This window comes from Doryrhamphus excisus, chromosome 19, assembly GCF_030265055.1.
Source record: "Doryrhamphus excisus isolate RoL2022-K1 chromosome 19, RoL_Dexc_1.0, whole genome shotgun sequence".
Lineage (NCBI taxonomy): Eukaryota > Metazoa > Chordata > Actinopteri > Syngnathiformes > Syngnathidae > Doryrhamphus > Doryrhamphus excisus.
Window position 1 is genome coordinate 16,990,096 of NC_080484.1, and position 22,143 is coordinate 17,012,238.

General features: G+C 41.7%; 2 protein-coding genes across 3 annotated transcripts; one reads left to right on the forward strand and one right to left on the reverse strand.

The window, feature by feature from the left end:
* The first annotated feature begins 5,507 nt into the window (after nucleotides 1–5,507).
* mfap5 (microfibril associated protein 5) lies at nucleotides 5,508–15,758 on the forward strand. Of its 2 annotated transcripts, XM_058057244.1 has the most exons (7): nucleotides 5,508–5,605; nucleotides 10,168–10,241; nucleotides 10,322–10,354; nucleotides 10,445–10,480; nucleotides 10,546–10,633; nucleotides 14,394–14,467; nucleotides 14,557–14,812. In XM_058057244.1, exons 2-7 carry the CDS (start codon nucleotides 10,199–10,201, stop codon nucleotides 14,667–14,669), a joined length of 387 nt encoding a protein of 128 aa, XP_057913227.1. In that variant the 5' UTR covers nucleotides 5,508–5,605; nucleotides 10,168–10,198; the 3' UTR covers nucleotides 14,670–14,812. The 2 variants fall into 2 exon arrangements, with proteins under 2 accessions (XP_057913227.1, XP_057913226.1); XM_058057243.1 differs by having other exon boundaries at nucleotides 14,394–15,758.
* Nucleotides 15,189–21,539, reverse strand: necap1 (NECAP endocytosis associated 1). Its single transcript, XM_058057242.1, has 7 exons — nucleotides 21,327–21,539; nucleotides 20,472–20,572; nucleotides 18,994–19,098; nucleotides 17,728–17,809; nucleotides 16,980–17,088; nucleotides 16,749–16,902; nucleotides 15,189–16,242 (listed from the first exon to the last, which is right to left on the reverse strand). The coding sequence occupies exons 1-7, from the start codon at nucleotides 21,425–21,427 to the stop codon at nucleotides 16,133–16,135; spliced, it is 762 nt and encodes a 253-aa protein (XP_057913225.1). The 5' UTR covers nucleotides 21,428–21,539; the 3' UTR covers nucleotides 15,189–16,132.
* Nucleotides 21,540–22,143: the final 604 nt, after the last annotated feature.

The following is a 22,143-nucleotide window of genomic DNA, read 5'->3' on the forward strand; positions in this document are numbered from 1 at the left end:
ACAGGTTTTTATGTCATATTTTCTCATATCATGTCTACTATATTGGGTAATAGGAGTGTAAGGGTGACTATAGGGGTGTTATTTCATGTCTAGAGGGCTCTATTGTTAAAAAGCACGTTTAGGAGGTTGTAAACAGGTTTTATATGTTGTATTTTCTCTTATGATGTCTACTATATGGGGTAATAAGAGTGTATAGGTGACTATAGGGGTGTTACTTCAGGTCTAGGGGGCTCTAATAATGTTAAAAAGCACGTTTAGAAGGTGGTAAACAGGTTTTTATGTTGTATTTCCTCTTATGATGTCTACTATATCGGGTAATAGGAGTGTATAGGTGACTATAGGGGTGTTACTTCAGGTTGAGGGGGCTCTAATCATGTTAAAAAGCATGTTTAGAAGGTTGTAAACGGGTTTTTATGTCATATTTTCTCTTATGATGTCTATTATATGGGGTAATAAGAGTGTTAGGTGACTATAGGGGTGTTACTTCAGGTCGAGGGGGCTCTAATAATGTTAAAAAGCATGTTTAGAAGGTTGTAAACGGGTTTTTTATGTCATATTTCCTCTTATGATGTCTACTATATGGGGTAATAAGAGTGTACAGGTGACTATAGGGGTGTTACTTCAAATCGAGGGGGCTCTAATAATGTTAAAAAGCATGTTTAGAAGGTTGTAAACGGGTTTTTATGTCATATTTCCTCTAATGATGCCTACTATATGGGGTAATAAGAGTGTATAGGTGACTATAGGGGTGTTACTTCAGGTCGAGGGGGCTCTAATAATGTTAAAAAGCATGTTTAGAAGGTGGTAAATAGATTTTTATGTCGTATTTCCTGTTATGATGTCTACTATATTGGGTAATAGGAGTGTAACGGTGACTATAGGGGTGTTATGTCATGACTAGAGGGCTCTAATAATGTTACATATAGAAGGTGGTAAAGAGTTTTTCTTTACTCTAAGTATAAAAATACTCAATTTCTAAATAAGAAATCGTACTTTGTGGAAGTGGACCTGACTGGTCGGGTCTGGAGCCGCCATAAATGTTTCAGTGATGGGAAAAGAAGGTCAGTGTTACTTCCAACAACCATGGATAGCAGGCTACTTCCTGGTTCATGGATGAGCTGGATGATTCCATGGATGGCTGTTGTCAAAGAGGTCCTGAAAAAAAAACACACAGTGAAGTACAACAGGTGGTCACCACAGGCTTTTAGTGGGTAAATATATCACAATATATCACTACACACATACACATACTTGGTGCTTGTACTACATCTGTCAAAGGAGGACAATCAGTGGATGAAAAATGGCTTCTAGCGCTCCGCTTCCAGTGAGCACGAAGGAATGTTGTCCAAAGCGTTACGGCCCCGCCAGGACGCTGACTCACTCCGCTGCGGCATAACGCAGGCTCACATTTTCCACTGCACGGCCTGGGAAGCAAAAAGAGTTTGTAGCGCTAACACGCGGCGTGGAGGTCAGTCACGGCCGTGCTAACCCCCCCCCTAAGCTAAGCACCACTCCACACGCTCTTATAAATAGACCCCACCCCCTCCCTGCGACTTCTATTTACGCAGCGTACACATCGTCACCTCGCAGGGGCTATCTGTACGCCAACGTGCGTGGAGTTAGCATGTTCTCCCCGTGCATGCGTGGCTTTTCTCCGGGTACTCCGGTTTCCTCCCACATTCCAAAAACATGCTAGGTTAATTAGCCACTCCAAATTGTCCATAGGTATGAATGTGAGTGTGAATGGTTGTTTGTCTATATGTGCCCTGTGATTGGCTGGCCACCAGTCCAGGGTGTACCCCGCCTCTCGCCCCAAGACAGCTGGGATAGGCTCCAGCACCCCCCGCGACCCTCGTGAGGATAAGCGGTAGAAAATGAATTAATGATTATTAGTAGTACTACTAGTAGTAGTAGTAGGCTAGTATTAGCCTGCTTATTAGCTTGCTTATTAGCCTGCTTTTGCCTTATTATATACAATTTGTCAGAGATTTTTTTGTAAAAAAAAAAAAAAAAATCAATAAAAAATATCCAATTATTTAGGGGTGCTTAAGAACATTTTAAAATAGGCCTGATTTTTTCACAAATATTTTATTTGTGAAAAATTATTTTTATTTTTTGTTATTATATATATTTTGTTATTTATTATTTTTATTTTTTTTGCAAAAAAAATGAATTAAAAAAATGAATTTAGCATTTTCAAACAATATTATTATCGTGTATATACAGTGGTATGAAAAAATTTGGGCACCCCTGATAAGTAAAAAAAAATTATTTAAACAAAAGCAGGCAGGTGCCTAAATTTGGGCACCCTTGTTCAACATCATGGTCTAGGGGAAGGATACAAAAGCTAGGTTAGCGATTTTAGCTGTCAGGTTCTGAGGAGCATAGAGAGGAAATGGAACAGTCCAGTTCAGGCCTGGAAAGACTCCAGAGTCTGTCAGGAATAATATTCCGTGTCTTGATTGGCCTGCGTATTCCCGAGGATCTCCGTGTAAGAAGTTGTGATCCAGAAGCGGCCAAGCGCTCCAGGAGGAATGGGATCGAATCACCACATGCCGACATCGACCAATGGATTGACTCCATGCATGGATGTGTCCTGGACATACAAGACACTGACTTCGGTGATGCGGAATTTCGCTTTCGTTTTTATGTCATATTTTCTCGTATCATGTCTACTATATTGGGTAATAGGAGTGTAAGGGTGACTATAGGGGTGTTATTTCATGTCTAGAGGGCTCTAATAATGCTAAAACATATGTTTAGAAGGCGGTGAACAGGTTTCCTATGTCTTTTTTCTCTTATGACGTCTACTATATTGGGTAATTGGAGTGTAAATGTAACTATAGGGGTGTTATTTCATGTCTAGAGGGCTCTAATAGTGTTAAAAAGAATATATTAGAGCATTAGAAGGTTGTAAACAGGTTTTTATATGTCATATTTTCTCATATCATGTCTACTATATTGGGTAATCGGAGTGTAAATGTAACTATAGGGGTGTTATTCCAGATCTAGAGGGCTCTAATAGTGTTAAAAAGCATGTATTAGAGCATTAGAAGGTTGTAAACAGGTTTTTATGTCATATTTTCTCGTATCATGTCTACTATATTGGGTAATAGGAGTGTAAGGGTGACTATAGGGGTGTTATTTCATGTTTAGAGGGCTCTAATAATGCTAAAACATATGTTTAGAAGGTGGTGAACAGGTTTCCTATGTCTTTTTTCTCTTATGATGTCTACTATATTGGGTAATCGGAGTGTAAATGTAACTATAGGGGTGTTACTTCATGTCTAGAGGGCTCTAATAGTGTTAAAAAGAATATATTAGAGCATTAGAAGGTTGTAAACAGGTTTTTATATGTCATATTTTCTCATATCATGTCTACTATATTGGGTAATCGGAGTGTAAATGTAACTATAGGGGTGTTATTCCAGATCTAGAGGGCTCTAATAGTGTTAAAAAGCATGTATTAGAGCATTAGAAGGTTGTAAACAGGTTTTTATGTCATATTTTCTCGTATCATGTCTACTATATTGGGTAATAGGAGTGTAAGGGTGACTATAGGGGTGTTATTTCATGTTTAGAGGGCTCTAATAATGCTAAAACATATGTTTAGAAGGTGGTGAACAGGTTTCCTATGTCTTTTTTCTCTTATGATGTCTACTATATTGGGTAATCGGAGTGTAAATGTAACTATAGGGGTGTTATTTCATGTCTAGAGGGCTCTAATAGTGTTAAAAAGCATATATTAGAGCATTAGAAGGTTGTAAACAGGTTTTTATATGTCATATTCGAATTTCGCTTTCAACCGATGTAATACATTTGAAACCAGGAAAAATCCGTTCTTCATTCCTGACTCCGAAGCTGTGTTTAATTTGAATGTTAATCCCACACAGAAAGTCCAGATATGCACTTTGCGTTTCTGTGTGAAAAGGCACAGGTGCATCAATGACAGAGCGACTCAAGTGGCAACTTGGCAGGCGTCCTGCGTGAAAGGGGCTGGATAGGATGGAATAGTGTGATTTACTGAGTATAATGTGGAGGCTAGCTCAGCGAAGAAGCGGGAACGCCATGAGAGGCTGATTTACGGCCACCAGTTGGAAGCCAACGAAAAGTTAGCGTCCAAATGTGTGAAATGCATCCCTGCCGTGACGAGGGTCGGCGGGGGTTAGCTAGACCCGGAAGCATCCAAACTTTCCCCGTCGCGCCATATGAGATTGTATTTGGGTTCCTCTTTCCTTCGGAAGGGAGGCCGACCAATCACGGCGAAGCATTTCCTGCACCCGAAAGTGACGCACAAAGACACGGGGCGATTATTAACCTGCCCCAAAGCGTCCGTGTAATAAACGAGCCGAGGGTTTATCCGGTGTTTACGGTCCGGCATGCTTGCCTGCCCCACCCGCTCCTCTCAGTGGCCATCTTGGATTCCTGCGAGGGGGTCATCTTGACTTGAGTCCAATGTAGATCCTCTCTCTATTTCCCCCCCGTCCCATCTGTCAAACTGTCATCAAAGTCTGACGGGTGACCTTGTTATCTTGTTATGTTCGTCCACTTCTCCTCTTTACACTTTAACCAACCACTAAAGAACCAAAAAGGATCAAACATGCTGTTTTTTACACTTATCCACTATTCCAAAGTCAGAATGGTTGCTACGTGCTTTGAATGGGAACAAGGAGCGCCATCTAGTGGACAAATGGAAGGCTGGTTGTCCAAGCTAATCAGCTGAGCAAATCATGGCAAAACGTCGCGTTGCTGCTGGATGTTCAAAGTATCCCAGTCGTACTGGAAGTTTCTTTTCTTTTCCAAAAGAGTGGCCGAGGGTGGCATTGCACGCTAACCACTCATGGATTTTCCATGATCAACTCGTTCCTACAGTTCAGTCCCATTCCCTGAAGTGAGCTTCGGGGGGGGGACACACACACACACACACACACACACACACACACACACACACACACCTCCCAGCTAAAGCAGAGTAAACAAAGTCCTCACCAGGTAGTTGGTGGACTTGGTTCAGTATATTTCTCATCCAAATGGTAGTCATGGCAAAACGTCGCGTTGCTGCTGGATGTTCAAAGTATCCCGATCGTACTGGAAGTTTCTTTTCTTTTCCAAAAGAGTGGCCGAGAGTGGCATTGCACGCTAACCACTCATGGATTTTCCATGATCAACTTGTTCCTACAGTTCAGTCCCATTCCCTGAAGTGAGCTTCCGGGGGGGGGGGGGGAATAGGCGCAGATTCTGGAAGATCTAGAAGGTTTTCTTTTGCTGGTTATGGTGTGTAGCTGCTCTACAGGAGTCTACAACATCATAAATACCGAAAGATTAGCATATTTAGCTGCTCCTCATATAAATATGAAATATTTATATTCCGCTTTTCTCCGAAGATTGATATGAAACGAAGGACAGCAAGGATGTTTGGCATCGAAGGCATCGGAATAATCAGCAGGCGTGGCGGACTGGGGCAGGGCGACGAGAAGGCCCGAACACAATGATGGGATGTAAGATACACAAGAGGAGGGAGGAGGAAAGGAGGAGGGAGAAGGAGCGAAGGAGACAAAAACAAGAAGACAAAGCATTCCCAGGTTGGAGCAAGAACAAGAGTTGTGTGAGTACTGTTTCCTTTTTGGAAGACTTTTCCTGGCGTCGTGTCCAAACGACGGAGCGATTGCTGACAGAAAAGGTTTTTACGTGACGATACGCGGGGCGAAAGAAAATTGGGAGAATGTTGCCGTGTCAGAATGTTTCTTTCTTATTGGATGAGCGTGAGCGTGAGCTGGAAAACATGCGCTTTTCTTGCAAAGTAAGAAATCTGCGGAAGAATGTGTGGGACAGAGCAACGGGGGTGGAGGGCTTACTCATATCGGGCACCCCCAAAAAAATAACACACACATTCTTTGGAGAGAACTCACAACTTGGACTCCGTGTACTGACACATTGCCAACTTTACAAAGCAGCCTCTCCTTTCTCTCTCTTTCGACATCGGTCCTTTTAGCACCTTCCATCAAAACCACATTTTGCGCCTCACCCCGCTCCTCCATGAAGCCAAGATTTGTTTACACTATTCCGTAATGGCACCCCTAGCAACAATCGCTAACAATCAGGAAACACAGCAGTTGTGCATGAAGGAGATTGATTGACATCTGGGTACCATTCGGCTGTAGTGTTTTTGTATCCTTGTTAAAACACATTGCTCCATTTTACTCCTCCATGAAGCCGAGATTCGTTTGTTAGCAATTGTTATCCATGTTTGAAGGCTGTCAAACTCCAAAAAGTCCAAATTCCTCATCAAGTGATTCACCGTATTGACGTGCCTCGTCTGGGTACCGTTCGGCTGTGGTGTTTTTGTATCCTTGTTTAAAACACATTGGTCCATTTTACTCCTCCATGTTTACACTATTCCGTAATGGCGCCCCTAGCAACAATCGCTAACAATCAGGAAACACAGCAGTGGTACGTGAAGGAGATTGATTGACATCTGGGTACCATTCGGCTGTAGTGTTTTTGTATCCTTGTTAAAACACATGGCTCCATTTTACTCCTCCATGAAGCCGAGATTCATTTGTTAGCAATTGTTATCCATGTTTGAAAGCTGAAAACTCTCTAAGTCCAAATTCATCATCAAGTGATTCTCCGTATTGACGTGCCTCGTCTGGGTACCGTTCGGCTGTAGTGTTTTTGTATCCTTGTTAAAACACATTGCTCCATTTTACTCCTCCATGAAGCCAAGATTTGTTTACACTATTCCGTAATGGCGCCCCTAGCAACAATTGCTAACAATCAGGAAACACAGCAGTTGTGCATGAAAGAGATTGATTGACATCTGGGTACCATTCGGCTGTAGTGTTTTTGTATCCTTGTTAAAACACATTGCTCCATTTTACTCCTCCATGAAGCCGAGATTCGTTTGTTAGCAATTGTTATCCATGTTTGAAGGCTGTCAAACTCCAAAAAGTCCAAATTCCTCATCAAGTGATTCACCGTATTGACGTGCCTCGTCTGGGTACCGTTCGGCTGTGGTGTTTTTGTATCCTTGTTTAAAACACATTGGTCCATTTTACTCCTCCATGTTTACACTATTCCGTAATGGCGCCCCTAGCAACAATCGCTAACAATCAGGAAACACAGCAGTGGTACGTGAAGGAGATTGATTGACATCTGGGTACCATTCGGCTGTAGTGTTTTTGTATCCTTGTTAAAACACATGGCTCCATTTTACTCCTCCATGAAGCCGAGATTCATTTGTTAGCAATTGTTATCCATGTTTGAAAGCTGAAAACTCTCTAAGTCCAAATTCATCATCAAGTGATTCTCCGTATTGACGTGCCTCGTCTGGGTACCGTTCGGCTGTAGTGTTTTTGTATCCTTGTTAAAACACATTGCTCCATTTTACTCCTCCATGAAGCCAAGATTTGTTTACACTATTCCGTAATGGCGCCCCTAGCAACAATTGCTAACAATCAGGAAACACAGCAGTTGTGCATGAAAGAGATTGATTGACATCTGGGTACCATTCGGCTGTAGTGTTTTTGTATCCTTGTTAAAACACATTGCTCCATTTTACTCCTCCATGAAGCCGAGATTCGTTTGTTAGCAATTGTTATCCATGTTTGAAGGCTGTCAAACTCCAAAAAGTCCAAATTCCTCATCAAGTGATTCACCGTATTGACGTGCCTCGTCTGGGTACCGTTCGGCTGTGGTGTTTTTGTATCCTTGTTTAAAACACATTGGTCCATTTTACTCCTCCATGTTTACACTATTCCGTAATGGCACCCCTAGCAACAATCGCTAACAATCAGGAAACACAGCAGTGGTACGTGAAGGAGATTGATTGACATCTGGGTACCATTCAGCTGTAGTGTTTTTGTATCCTTGTTAAAACACATGGCTCCATTTTACTCCTCCATGAAGCCAAGATTCATTTGTTAGCAATTGTTATCCATGTTTGAAAGCTGAAAACTCTCTAAGTCCAAATTCATCATCAAGTGATTCTCCGTATTGACGTGCCTCGTCTGGGTACCGTTCGGCTGTAGTGTTTTTGTATCCTTGTTAAAACACATTGCTCCATTTTACTTCTCCATGAAGCCGAGATTCATTTACACTATTCCGTAATGGCGCCCCTAGCAACAATTGCTAACAATCAGGAAACACAGCAGTTGTGCATGAAAGAGATTGATTGACATCTGGGTACCATTCGGCTGTAGTGTTTTTGTATCCTTGTTAAAACACATGGCTCCATTTTACTCCTCCATGAAGCCGAGATTCGTTTGTTAGCAATTGTTATCCATGTTTGAAGGCTGTCAAACTCCAAAAAGTCCAAATTCCTCATCAAGTGATTCACCGTATTGACGTGCCTCGTCTGGGTACCGTTCGGCTGTGGTGTTTTTGTATCCTTGTTTAAAACACATTGCTCCATTTTACTCCTCCATGTTTACACTATTCCGTAATGGCGCCCCTAGCAACAATCGCTAACAATCAGGAAACACAGCAGTGGTACGTGAAGGAGATTGATTGACATCTGGGTACCATTCAGCTGTAGTGTTTTTGTATCCTTGTTAAAACACATGGCTCCATTTTACTCCTCCATGAAGCCAAGATTCATTTGTTAGCAATTGTTATCCATGTTTGAAAGCTGAAAACTCTCTAAGTCCAAATTCATCATCAAGTGATTCTCCGTATTGACGTGCCTCGTCTGGGTACCGTTCGGCTGTAGTGTTTTTGTATCCTTGTTTAAACACATTGCTCCATTTTACTCCTCCATGAAGCCGAGATTCGTTTACACTATTCCGTAATGGCGCCCCTAGCAAGGATCGCTACCAATCAGGAAACACAGCAGTGGTGCATGAAGGAGATTGATTGACATCTGGGTACCATTGGGCTGTAGTGTTTTTGTATCCTTGTTAAAACACATTGCTCCATTTTACTCCTCCATGAAGCCAAGATTTGTTTACACTATTCCGTAATGGCGCCCCTAGCAACAATCGCTAACAATCAGGAAACACAGCAGTGGTACGTGAAGGAGATTGATTGACATCTGGGTACCATTCGGCTGTAGTGTTTTTGTATCCTTGTTAAAACACATTGCTCCATTTTACTCCTCTACCCGCTCCTCCATGAAGCCAAGATTTGTTTACAGTATTCTGTAATGGCACCCCTAGCAATGGTCGCTACCAATCAGGAAACACAGCAGTGGTGCATGAAGGAGATTGATTGACATCTGGGTACCATTCGGCTGTAGTGTTTTTGTATCCTTGTTAAAACACATTGCTCCATTTTACTCCTCCATGAAGCCAAGATTTGTTTACACTATTCCGTAACGGCGCCCCTAGCAACAATCGCTAGCAATCAGGAAACACAGCAGTGGTAAACGATGGAGATTGATTGACATCTGGGTACCATTCGGCTGTAGTGTTTTTGTATCCTTGTTAAAACACATTGCTCCATTTTACTCCTCACCCCGCTCCTCCATGAAGCCAAGATTTGTTTACACTATTCCGTAATGGCACCCCTAGCAACGATCGCTAGCAATCAGGAAACACAGCAGTGGTGCATGAAGGAGATTGATTGACATCTGGGTACCATTGGGCTGTAGTGTTTTTGTATCCTTGTTAAAACACATTGCTCCATTTTACTTCTCCATGAAGCCAAGATTCGTTCACACTATTCCGTAATGGCGCCCCTAGCAAGGATCGCTAGCAATCAGGAAATACAGCAGGTGGGTAAAGGAGATTGATTGACATCTGGGTACCATTGGGCTGTAGTGTTTTTGTATGCTTGTTAAAACACATTGCTCCATTTTACTCCTCCATGAAGCCAAGATTCGTTTACACTATTCCGTAATGGCGCCCCTAGCAATGGTCGCTAGCAATCAGGAAATACAGCAGGTGGGTAAAGGAGATTGATTGACATCTGGGTACCATTGGGCTGTAGTGTTTTTGTATCCTTGTTAAAACACATTGCTCCATTTTGCGCCTCACCCCGCTCCTCCATGAAGCCAAGATTCATTTACACTATTCCGTAATGGCACCCCTAGCAAGGATCGCTAGCAATCAGGAAACACAGCAGTGGTAAACGATGGAGATTGATTGACATCTGGGTACCATTCAGCTGTAGTGTTTTTGTATCCTTGTTAAAACACATTGCTCCATTTTACTCCTCTCTCGGTTGCAGCTGGTAAAGCTAACCTGGTTGCAGCGTCGCCATGGGCATCATTCCAGTGGTCCTTCTCCTCTGTGGTCTCCACGGTAACGCTGCCAAACAACACAGGAGTTGATTGTGCTCGTGTCATGTTTGTGTTTTTTGTTTTTTCTTTCTTCTTCCACAGCGCTCGGCGGCGAAGTCCGAGCCCAGGAGAGCGGTATGATGTTCCTTCCTACGTCTCCTCTTCAGGTTTATGCTGTCAGACTATTAGTCACTGTTGTGTTGTGTTTACTTGTCGTGTCCCCAGAGACCACCGAGGCCCCTGATGGGACCCTCCCAGCCAGTACGTAGACCAGCACGGCCTGCTGCTTTAATACATCCCTGATGCATTATACTGTGTGTGTGCAGACTGCAGGGAGGAGATGTACCCCTGCACCAGGATGTACTCGCTTCATCGTCCAATCAAGAGATGCGTGGGCGGGCTCTGCCTCTACAGGTGACAACAACGACTCCAGCAAGTCATGATGCCCCGCCTCCATGCATAAATAGTATCAAAGTTAATAAATCAAGTACACCTTCAAATCGTGGCATTTGAAGGTGACCGTATACGGATTAGGTCCCGCCAGTGGACGGCACAGTGGTCGAGTGGTTAGCACAGAGTTCAATTCCACAGAGTTCAATTCCACCCGTGGGTTTTCTCCGGGTACTCCGCTTTCCTCCCACATTCCAAAACAAAACACGCTAGGTTAATTAGCCACTCCAAATTGTCCATAGGTATGAATGTGAGTGTGAATGGTTGTTTGTCTATATGTGCCCTGGGATTGGCTGGCCACCAGTCCAGGGGGTACCCCACCCCGCCTCTCGCCCCAAGTCAGCTGGGATAGGCTCCAGCACCCCCGCAACCCACTAGTGGCGTCATTAGGCCTATTTTTGGGGGGGAATTCAGCCCCCCTAAAATGTTCTTAAGCCCCCCTAAATAATTTGATATTTTTTATAGATTTTTAAAAATTTGTTATTGATTTTTTTTTTTATTTACAAAAAATCTGACATATTTCATATAATAGGGCAAAGCAGGCTAATAAGCAAGCCAATAAGCAGGCTAATACTAGCCTACTACTACTACTACTAGTAGTAGAATAATGATGTTAGTAATAATAATAATAATAGGTTAATGAATAATATAATAATGATTATGATATAATTGATGACTGTCCACTGTACAGAATGGTTGCAGAGCTTGAGCAGCGGTTTTGCAGTATACATTGTGTGTACTTGTGTACATTTGATGGTTAAAACGTAATAATTAACCTCACGATGGAACATTCCTAAGAATCAAAGTCAAGTTTTACTTGATCTTACTTTGATTGACTTTGACTCCCCCTTTGAAGTCGCCTTAAGAATGATCAGGAAGATCAGGAAGGGATTTGCAGAGCGATGCTGACATCTAGTGGTGTTTTATAGACATTGCTGGTCAAAACCAATGCACATTTAGTAGGTCATAAAGGCATTTAGTATGTCTTATTTCCTCTTATTATGTCAGCTATATTGGTAACAGGAGTGTAAAGGTGACTATAGGGGTGTTATTCCATGTCTAGAGGGCTCTAATAATGTTTAAAGTATGTTTAGAATGCCATTTCTGTCTTATGTCTCATTTTCTCTTATGATGTCTACTATATTGGATAATAGGAGAGCAAAGGTGACTATAGGGGTGTTATTTCATGTCTACAGGACTCTAATTATGCCAAAAATTGCATTAAGAAGGTTGTTAACAGTTTTTTCTTTGTCTTATTTTCACATATTTTATTATATTGGTTAATAGGAGTGTAAAGGTGACTATAGGGGTGTTATTTCATGTCTAGAGGACTCTAATTATGCCCCAAATTTTATTATATTAGGTAATAGGAGTGTGAAGGTGACTATAGGGGTGTTATTTCATGTCTAGATTACTCTAATTATGCCCCAAATTTGATTATATTAGGTAATAGGAGTGTGAAGGTGACTATAGGGGTGTTATTCCATGTCTAGAGGGCTCTAATAATATTTAAAGTATGTTTAGAAGGTCATGAAGGCATTTTGTATGTCTTATGTCTCATTTTCTCTTATGATGTCTACTATATTGGGTAATAGGAGAGCAAAGGTGACTATAGGGGTGTTAGTTTATGTCTAGAGGACTCTAATTATGCCAAAAATTGTATTTAGAAGGTTGTTAACTGTTTTTTCTTTGTCTTATTCTCACATATGTCTACTATTTTAGGTAATTGGAGTGCAAAGGTGACCATAGGGTTGTTATTTTGTGTGTAGAGGACTCTAATTATGGCAGAAATTGTATTTAGAAGGTTGTTAACAGTTTTTTCTTTGTCTTATTTGCACATATTTTATTATATTAGGTAATAGGAGTGTAAAGGTGACTATAGGGGTGTTATTCCATGTCTAGAGGGCTCTAATAATGTTTAAAGTATGTTTAGAATGCCATTTCTGTCTTATGTCTCATTTTCTCTTATGATGTGTACTATATTGGATAATAGGAGAGCAAAGGTGACTATAGGGGTGTTATTTAATGTCTAGAGGGCTCTAATTATGCCAAAAATTGCATTAAGAAGGTTGTTAACCGTTTTTTCTTTGTCTTATTTGCACATATTTTATTATATTGGGTAATAGGAGTGTAAAGGTGACTATAGGGGTGTTATTCCATGTCTAGAGGGCTCTGATAATATTTAAAGTATGTTTAGAAGGTCATGAAGGCATTTTGTATGTCTTATGTCTCATTTTCTCTTATGATGTCTACTATATTGGGTAATAGGAGAGCAAAGGTGACTATAGGGGTGTTAGTTTATGTCTAGAGGACTCTAATTATGCCAAAAATTGTATTTAGAAGGTTGTTAACGGTTTTTTCTTTGTCTTATTCTCACATATGTCTACTATTTTAGGTAATTGGAGTGCAAAGGTGACCATAGGGTTGTTATTTTATGTGTAGAGGACTCTAATTATGCCAGAAATTGTATTTAGAAGGTTGTTAACGTTTTTTTTCTTTGTCTTATTCTCACATATGTCTACTATATTAGGTAATTGGAGTGCAAAGGTGACTATGGGGTTGTTATGTAATGTCTAGAGGACTCTAATTATGCCAGAAATTGTATTTAGAAGGTTGTTAACTGTTTTTTTTGTCTTATTCTCACATATGTCTCCTATATTAGGTAATATGAGAGCAAATGTGACTATAGGGGTGTTATTTCATGTCTAGAGGACTCTAATTATGCCAAAAAAATTATTTAGAAGGTTGTTAACTGTTTTTTATTTGTCTTATTTTCACATATGTTTACTATAATAGGTAATAGGAGTGCAAATGTGACTATAGGGGTGTTATTCCATGTCTAGAGGGCTCTAATAATATTTAAAGTATGTTTAGAAGGTCATGAAGGCATTTTGTATGTCTTATGTCTCATTTTCTCTTATGATGTCCACTACATTGGGTAATAGGAGAGCAAATGTGACTATAGGGGTGTTATTTCATGTCTAGATGACTCTAATTATGCCCAAAATTTTATTTAGAAGGTTGGAAAATGTTTTTTCTTCGTCTTATTCGCACATATGTCTACTATATTAGGTAATAGGAGTGCAAATGTGACTATAGGGGTGTTATTTCATGTCTAGAGGACTCTAATTATGCCAAAAATTGTATTTAGGTTGTTAACTGTTTTTTTTGTCTTATTCTCACTTATGTCTCCTATATTAGGTAATATGAGAGCAAATGTGACTATAGGGGTGTTATTTCATGTCTAGAGGACTCTAATTATGCCAAAAAATTTATTTAGAAGGTTGTTAACTGTTTTTTATTTGTCTTGTTTTCACATATGTTTACTATAATAGGTAATAGGAGTGCAAAGGTGACTATAGGGGTGTTATTTCATGTCTAGAGGACTCTAATTATGCCAAAAATTGGATTTTGAAGGTTGTAAACTGTTTTTTCTTTGTCTTATTTTCTCTTATGTCTACTATATTGGGTGATAGGAGAGTAAAGGTGACTATAGGGGTGTTATTGCATGTCAAGCAGGCTCTAATAATGTTAAAAACCTGTATTTAGACGGTGTTAAACTGTTTTTCCAGGGAAATATTTCATTTAGAAATAAGGAATCCTAGGAGGGATTAGCATGATTAGCTGATAGCGTACCAAGCTACAGTGTTTCTTATGTTTCTTATGGCTTCCATGGCCATTTAGAGTGTAATTATGAGTTGTGATGCAGTATTTGTCTTTTCAGCCTCCCTCGCGTCTACGTGATCAACAATGAGATCTGCACGAGGACGGTGTGCCAACACGAGGAGGATCTCAAAGGTGAGCCAGCCAGGGTGTCATCACCTGTCGTTCGCCCACACTCGCACCTTCTCTCTCTCTCTCTCTCTCTGTTTGTTTGTGTGAGACAGCTGAGCTGTGCAGGGAGCTGTCCGGGTGGCCCAGGCGCATGCAGAGGTCATCCAACAGGAAACGCTGTCGCAATCGCCGTGGTCACTCCAAGACCTGGGCCAGCAAGGCCTGACAGTCCTAAGATGGATCCAGCAGTCAGTGGCCACACGCGTGTTGTCGTCACGTCTATGTTTATGTTTGCTAACCTGAAATTGTCGGCCGGTCCTGAGCGTTCCATAGATCACATCACGCACGCTTCTTTCTCCGGTCCACCATAGCAGCACCCATGCCTGCTCTCGTTCATACTGGAAGGTGCTACCTCGGGGGTGTCCCAACAGACCTACAACTACAATTGGACAAGGAACAACAGTAGAACTGGACAAATCAGCGGCCATTTCCCAAGCATAAAGTCACAATGCTACGAGGATAGAGAAGAAAATAAAAATCCTCTTTAGTGGAAAAGAAGAAAGTGAAAATAGTCGGTAAGAAGTTGATAGCAATACTACATCATAAAGCTTTCTCACTGAAATATAACCTGGGCGTGGACACCCCTGTACGTAGTGATAATGTATGACTGTATGTACTGTATACGTGTACTGTATACGTGTACTGTTGCAATTATACAGCCTGGAAGGAATGAAAGCCACGGAGGTTGTCGATGTGATAGATTTATCTTTGCATATTTCCATATACACACATTAGGGGGGGGGGGGAATCAAACACTTAGGGTCAGTGTGTCCATCTGCATTGCACTTCTGTCACAAAACAAGCAAATCCATTTGCATGTAAACAATAACAACAAGTAGAAAGAAGAAGATGAACACTAAGAAGAAGAAGAAGAAGAAGAAGAACACGAAGAAAGGAGAAGAGGAATAACACTGCACTTTACAAATACAAGCCTAGTCCCAACATTGCAATCCAAAACCTGGACTTGAGCACTGTTGTGTTTTCCTTCAGGTCACCCCCCCCCCCCCACCACCACCACCACCACCACCCCCGCTTTTTAGACCTGGTTTCGTCCGTGTGTCGCAGTGCACTGATTTAAATCTCCCAGTTTGGGACGGCAGCTCATCATCATCTATCATGTCTTCACTGCTGGTATTGCTGTGATGCCCCAAGAGGCCACTAGAGGGTACTAGAGACAAGACTGCAAGAGTACAGTATAAGCCGTTACTACAACACATACTGGAGAAACAGACTGACTGTGCAAAAAAAATAAACAAAAACTCAATAAAGCTACAATACAGATAAGATACATAAATATATGTATATGTACACATTTGGAATGTACAGAAAATGCATTCATTGTTCTATTCACTGCATACGTTTATCATCTTCACAGTTAGAATGAGGGAATAAAGCAATGGCTCTACATGGGGAATATGAGCGGCGGGGGTGTATTAGTGCTGAGTGTTACAACTGAAATAGGGTGGGGGGGTGGGGGGGTACACGAGGGCATGTGAGGGCTTTTACCCTGCGCGGCAGGGAGCAGTAGGGCCCCCCCTGAAAAGGGAGAAAGCGAGGACGCCAAAGTGCTGCATAATGTTACTGAGAGAGACGGGTACAGGGACGGGGAGGGAACCCCCTCCCCCGCACTCACTTGGGGGAGTCAAAGTCTCCCCACAGGTCCGAGTTGGCCGTCACGGCTGATGGATTGGAAGCCGTCAGCGAGTTGGAGTTGCTGGAGTCCAGATCCAACAAGCAACCTGATGGAGAATAAAAGCATGAGGAAGCTATGAAGGCTAAACATTCACCTTTTCCTAGCAAGGAATACCGGCCCAATTCCTGGAGTTTTTCCTTTTAAAATGATCATTTTTCCTCATAATAGTCCTTATAGGGACGAGTTAGCGCGTTCAATTCCACCCTCGGCCATCTCTGCGTTCTCCGGGTACTCCGTTTTCCTCCCACATTCCAAAAACATGCTAGGTTAATTAGCCACTCCAAATTGTCCATCGTTATGAATGAGAGTGTGAATGGTTGTTTGTCTATATATGTGCCCTGCGATTGGCTGGCCACCAGTTCTTCTTTATAAATAAAATATTGATATAGTTATGGCCCATAAAACCTGTTTACATTTCCAAGCACAGGTTTTAACATAATTAGAGTCCTGTAGACATGAAATAACACCCCTATAGTGACCTCGCTCCTATGTCTTGCCATAAAAGGAAAATAAGAGCCAGGCTAACTGCCCCCATGACTGGCAATGACCTACCCGTGTCGTTTCCGACTGCCGATGGCTGCTGCACATTATGATTGTTAGATCTGGATGAAGAAGGGGGCGGGGCCAGCTTGCCTCCGGGGGGAGGCGGAAGGATCCCGAAACCACCTGAGCTCTGCGGGCGGGTCCTGTCCTTTTTTTTGGATTGCTGGATTGGATTGAGATGGGATCAGATGTTGCAGACGGGCGTCTCCGAAGTCGACATGCTAGAAAATGCATTCTCACCCCGATATTGAGTGTAATGGTTTGTCCCTCTTTGAAGCCCAGGTCCAGTTTCGGAGTGGAGTCTGGAGCCTGTGCCTGTTTGGTGAACTCCTTTTCCTGTTTGACCCACCTGGAGACACAAAGTGTGCAAAATATACAGTAACCATGGTGACAGGATTAGCGTTGTTTATGTAAGATCTGAGCCAACTTCCTTCCTGGGTGAATTGATGTCACATAGCAACATAGAAGGGGACGCTACACTTGGCCCCCAAAACAAAAAACTCCAATATGTAGCCTTAACTTTGGCTAGTGGCCCAAGGAATTGCAAAGCAAGTCGATAGCTAGCTAGTTGCTAACAGATGTACTGTGGCGAGGTGTCACTACGCCAGTAATGTAGTTCTTAGGTGTAATAATGTCAACAATAACAATGTCCATGTAGCTCTCATAATGGAAACAATTCAACACTTTTTTTTTTTTTTACATGAAAGTCTTCATGCCGGAGCCTATCCCAGCTGACTTCTGATGAGAGGTGGGACACACCACACATAGGTAGGAATGGATCCTACCTACGGGCAATCCAGAAGACATCACTAAGTAAAACTATTCAAGATGTCTTCTTCAGCATCACAATTGAAGTCCACACAGATCCACGTCACTACACTCTAAGCATCATGGGAAAACAGCCGCAGGGTTCAAAGCATGAAGAAAATCTTATACACAGGAAACGACGCTACATGTTTCTAACGCTAATGACCGATTGTTTACATACTTGAAGTGGTCCTGCAGGGCAACATTGAAGTCAAAGGCGTCCCCTCGGTCTCCGAACCCGATGCCGATGAAGGCACTGCGGCCTGCGAAAGAGAAACGCTCATACCAAAACATACCAAAACAACAATACTTCTAGACCTGGTGGATCCAAAGGAGCTTCTAAGTAGAGCTTCTGAATTCATTCATTCATTCATTCATTTTCTACCACTTTTTCCTCACGAGGGTCGCGCGGGGTGCTGGAGCCTATCCCAGCTGTCTTCGGGCGTAAGGCGGGGTACACCCTGGACTGGTGGCCAGCCAATCACAGGGCACATATAGACAAACAACCATTCACACTCACATTCATACCTATGGACAATTTGGAGTGGCTAATTAACCTAGCATGTTTTTGGAATGTGGGAGGAAACCGGAGTACCCGGAGAAAACCCATGCATGCACGGGGAGAACATGCAAACTCCACACAGAGATGCCTGAGGGTGGAATTTAACCCTGGTCTCCTAGCTGTGAGGTCTGTGCGCTAACCCCTAGACCACCGTGCCGCCCTTGCTTCTGAATTCAAAAAGCAAAAAATAAAAAAAATGATACAATAAACTGCAATTGAGCATTAAAGTGAAATGGGCCGCTCCAAAAAAAAATGCCTCAGACAGAAGACTATTAAGAAGGTACAAACATCTGGTCCCGTTCAAGTCCATAAAACTGGTCATGCATGGGGACACAAACATGGGGACATTGAAGGGTGGAATTAGGTTTCCTTCTTCTTGATGGTCCTGGAGGCTTCCGACGTTACTGGCATGACAAGCGGATCCCACCTGAGATGTTTTCCAACATCAATCTTCAGTGGAACAATGGAGCTTCAAGTTGTGCGGGGGCGTCAAACGGCAGCTGGTGATGTGGAGATGTAGCGAGGGGGGGGGGGCATCCTTCATGATTGAAGGCCCTGGTGTGTGTGTAGTGTAATGGCTGCCGTTTTGAACAGGACAACATTGTTTATGTCTCACTCCCGTTTCTTTGAAGCGCTACTTAGAACCTCCTTAAGATCCGACATTGCAGAATCAACATTCCTGATATTTTTCCACTTTTTCATCGAGTTTGTAACACAGTTACAATGATACGGAATACTTTGTAACTCCCGAGCCTGTGTCTGTAAGTAATGTGCAACTATAACTATATAGCTGTGTGAATTGAGACATTTTAAACATGTAGTACACCGTGTGTGTGGGTTTTTTTTTTCGGACTGATGCTACTTCTACAACTACACAACACCCACCGTTGTCATCCTGGATGCGGAGCACAAAGTATCGGCTGGAGTCGCTGACTGTTTCCACGGCGATGCCAGGGTACTCTTCCACTGGCGCCTGGGCAAACAGCTCCCCTGGAGGTTAGTAGAAGATGTGGATGAAAGATGGTTCCTGTAAAACTCAATGTTGGGGCACCGGGCCATGACTTCAGCAGGAAGAGGAAATATGGAGTTGTTCTCTTTTTTGCATTTAGGGAGACTTTTTCATTTGTCATCTGGGCAAGATTAATTAAAATAATTAAAAAATAATAATTATAAAAATAAAATAATTAAATATTGATGAATTTCATTGATTCAAGCAGGGCTTGAAAATTTACCACTTTGATATTTTTGGGGGAAAATGTTCTAATTATTTCAACTTTTGTCTTAAATCATCTTTATAAATGATTAAATGGTTATTTTGGGAATATTATGACTTTATCCCATAATATTATACATTTAGTTTCTCATTCTATTACAACTTTTTTTTAAAAGAGTATTTTTTTAATTGGAATATTTCATATTTATTCTACTACAGTAAACCTCGGATATATCGGATTCAATTGTTCCCACTGGTTTTGTCCGATATAAGCGAAATCCGTTATATGCGTATACCGGAAAATGTCCGTTTTACATCCGGTATATGCGTAAATGGGATTTTATCCGTTATAAAAAGGCACTTCCTTGACTATGTTTCCAATGTACCTGGACGCGCAGGCAACGCTGCAAACGACGTCGTATAGCGGCCTGTCACGATTCAGCGAATCGGAGCGCCACGATGCGGCCATCCGATATATGCCAGGGAAATTTCATGGAAATGCATTGGAACGCGAGATTTTGTCCGAAATAGGCGAAATCCGTTATAAAAAATCCGATATATGCAATGAATTTTTATTGGAAATGCATTACAGAAAAGTCGGTTCTTTTTTATCTGTCCGTTGTGAGCGAATTTCCGATATATCCACGAGTCCGATATATCCGAGGTTTACTGTACTACTTTGAATACAACGTTAATATTTGAATGTATCCTTTCATCATTCCAGCTGTTTTATCCATTTCTATTGTTGTTTTTTTAAATTTTCCTCTTTACCATTTCAAACTTATATTTGTTTATAAACAAAATTAAACTAATTTAAAAAATTTAAAATAAAAAAACATAAAAAAACAACTTTAAACTATAAAAAAACTATAAAATAAAAATACATATGATATTAGGAAAGCAGGAAGTGAACAAATGTAAGAGTTAGTGATTATAAAAGTACCAGATGGAGGGGTAGGATTTAATAAGCTTTGCTTCTTCCTACTCCTTTTGGACATTTCAATTGGAATCTGATGCATGTTCAAATGAAATTAAACCATTACAAATAAAACAACTCCAGGCCACAAATGGTCCCCGAGACACACATTGGACACCCATGGGTGATAAATGGTGTGTTTTTTTCTGGACCCGGTTTACGGTGCGCTCTCACCAGACATTTTGTCCTCCAGTTTGACGTAGGCCACTTTCCCCCGAGCCACCACTCGCATGCGTCCCGACCAGTCAGGAGCGTCCAGCTTCCAATCAGCAGCCCTGGTGATCACATCCATGAAGAGAATGACTGAACACTTTATCTTTGGCTGTCATTTTACTCCACCGTGGCACCAACGGTGCAAAAAAAAAAACGTCAATCAAGTTGCGAGCGTGCATCTCACCGCAAGCCAAGGCCCAATTATTACATCATGTGCCTTACTCACACTTGCATATGGCGACTGATGCACCGATCTGGGGATGTAAGCTGAAGATTGTAAGCCACATTTGGGGGAGGGGGGGGGGGTAGCCTAGTAAACAAGCCGGTGTCAGCCTGTTTCTTTTAGGAAACATCTTCATTCTACGGGCAGCACTGCCATATTGGAGCATATTAACCTGCTACAGTGTCCTTGAGTAGAAGGTCTAATTTCAAACAGGATGCTGTCTTGATGATGGATCTCCAAATGAAAATGAGGGCCTTCAGAACACCATCACAATTACTCTCAATTCATAAATAACACCATTTTGGTCAGGCATGTCACTGGGCGGACGCGGATGTATCCCCCCCAAATACGACCGTCCGCATAAAGACAACTAGTCCTGGGAACACATAGTAAAACGGAAAATATATAAACGCTAAAAGATAAAAAGGGGGATATAAAAGATATAACCCCCAATTATGTGTTTATTTTACAGGTTTGTGTACACAGAATGCTAGCTGGTAGCACGATGCTACATGAAGCGAAGCAGGTCGCCGCGGTAACGGCTGACAGCTGGCGGACACTCTAGCCAACCGCCAGGCCCTTTGCGTCCTCACCTGATAGCGCGGTTGGATGCTCTCGGTGGGATCCGGTACACGTTGACTTCTGGTTTGACACAGAGGACCGACTCGTACTCGAACTGACCCTCTGCCGCCATCTTGACTTTTTAATTCAGTCAGCGTACGGTCGCTGGTGGCGGTGTTGTTGGTGTTGGCGGTGAGTGGCTCGTGAAGTCCGTGCGGCTGATTGTGGTCGTAATACACCGTGGAGTCGCGCACTTTCTTTTCGAGCACCTTCCAATGACTGGCTTTAAGGTGAAATAATGCGATCGTGTTGAGCGTGGGTAAATAGTTTAGCGGTCTGTTTTTATATTTAACATTCTTATCTCTGCTTTTGTGTTATGCTTCGATTGAAATTTTGTTGCTGCCTTTTAAGATTGCCATTACGGTTTTATGAATTCACATACAAGCTAATGGCATGGCTCTCCAAAGTGCAGCACTGGGAACATTAGTGGATCCTTTTTAGATTCTAATAATGGCATTTAACCAACAACAGACAAAATGGAAAAAAATAGTTGTGATTTTACAAGAATAAAGTAAAAACGTTAAGAGAAAAATCTAAATTTTTATTGTAATATCACTTTTCTCTAAATCTAGGATGACATCAATCTAATATCCCGATCTCGTAAAAAAAAAAAAAATTCAAAGGTCAGCTCACTTGTCTGACTTCTGTAATTTTTCTAATACTTTTTGTAATATTTTGTATGTAATATTTTTTTTGTAATTGAAGTACAGTGTTGCAAGTCGTTTTCTCAGATTTAGATTTCTCAGGGTTTAAATTTTTTACACAGCAAAAAAAAAAAAAAAAAAAAAA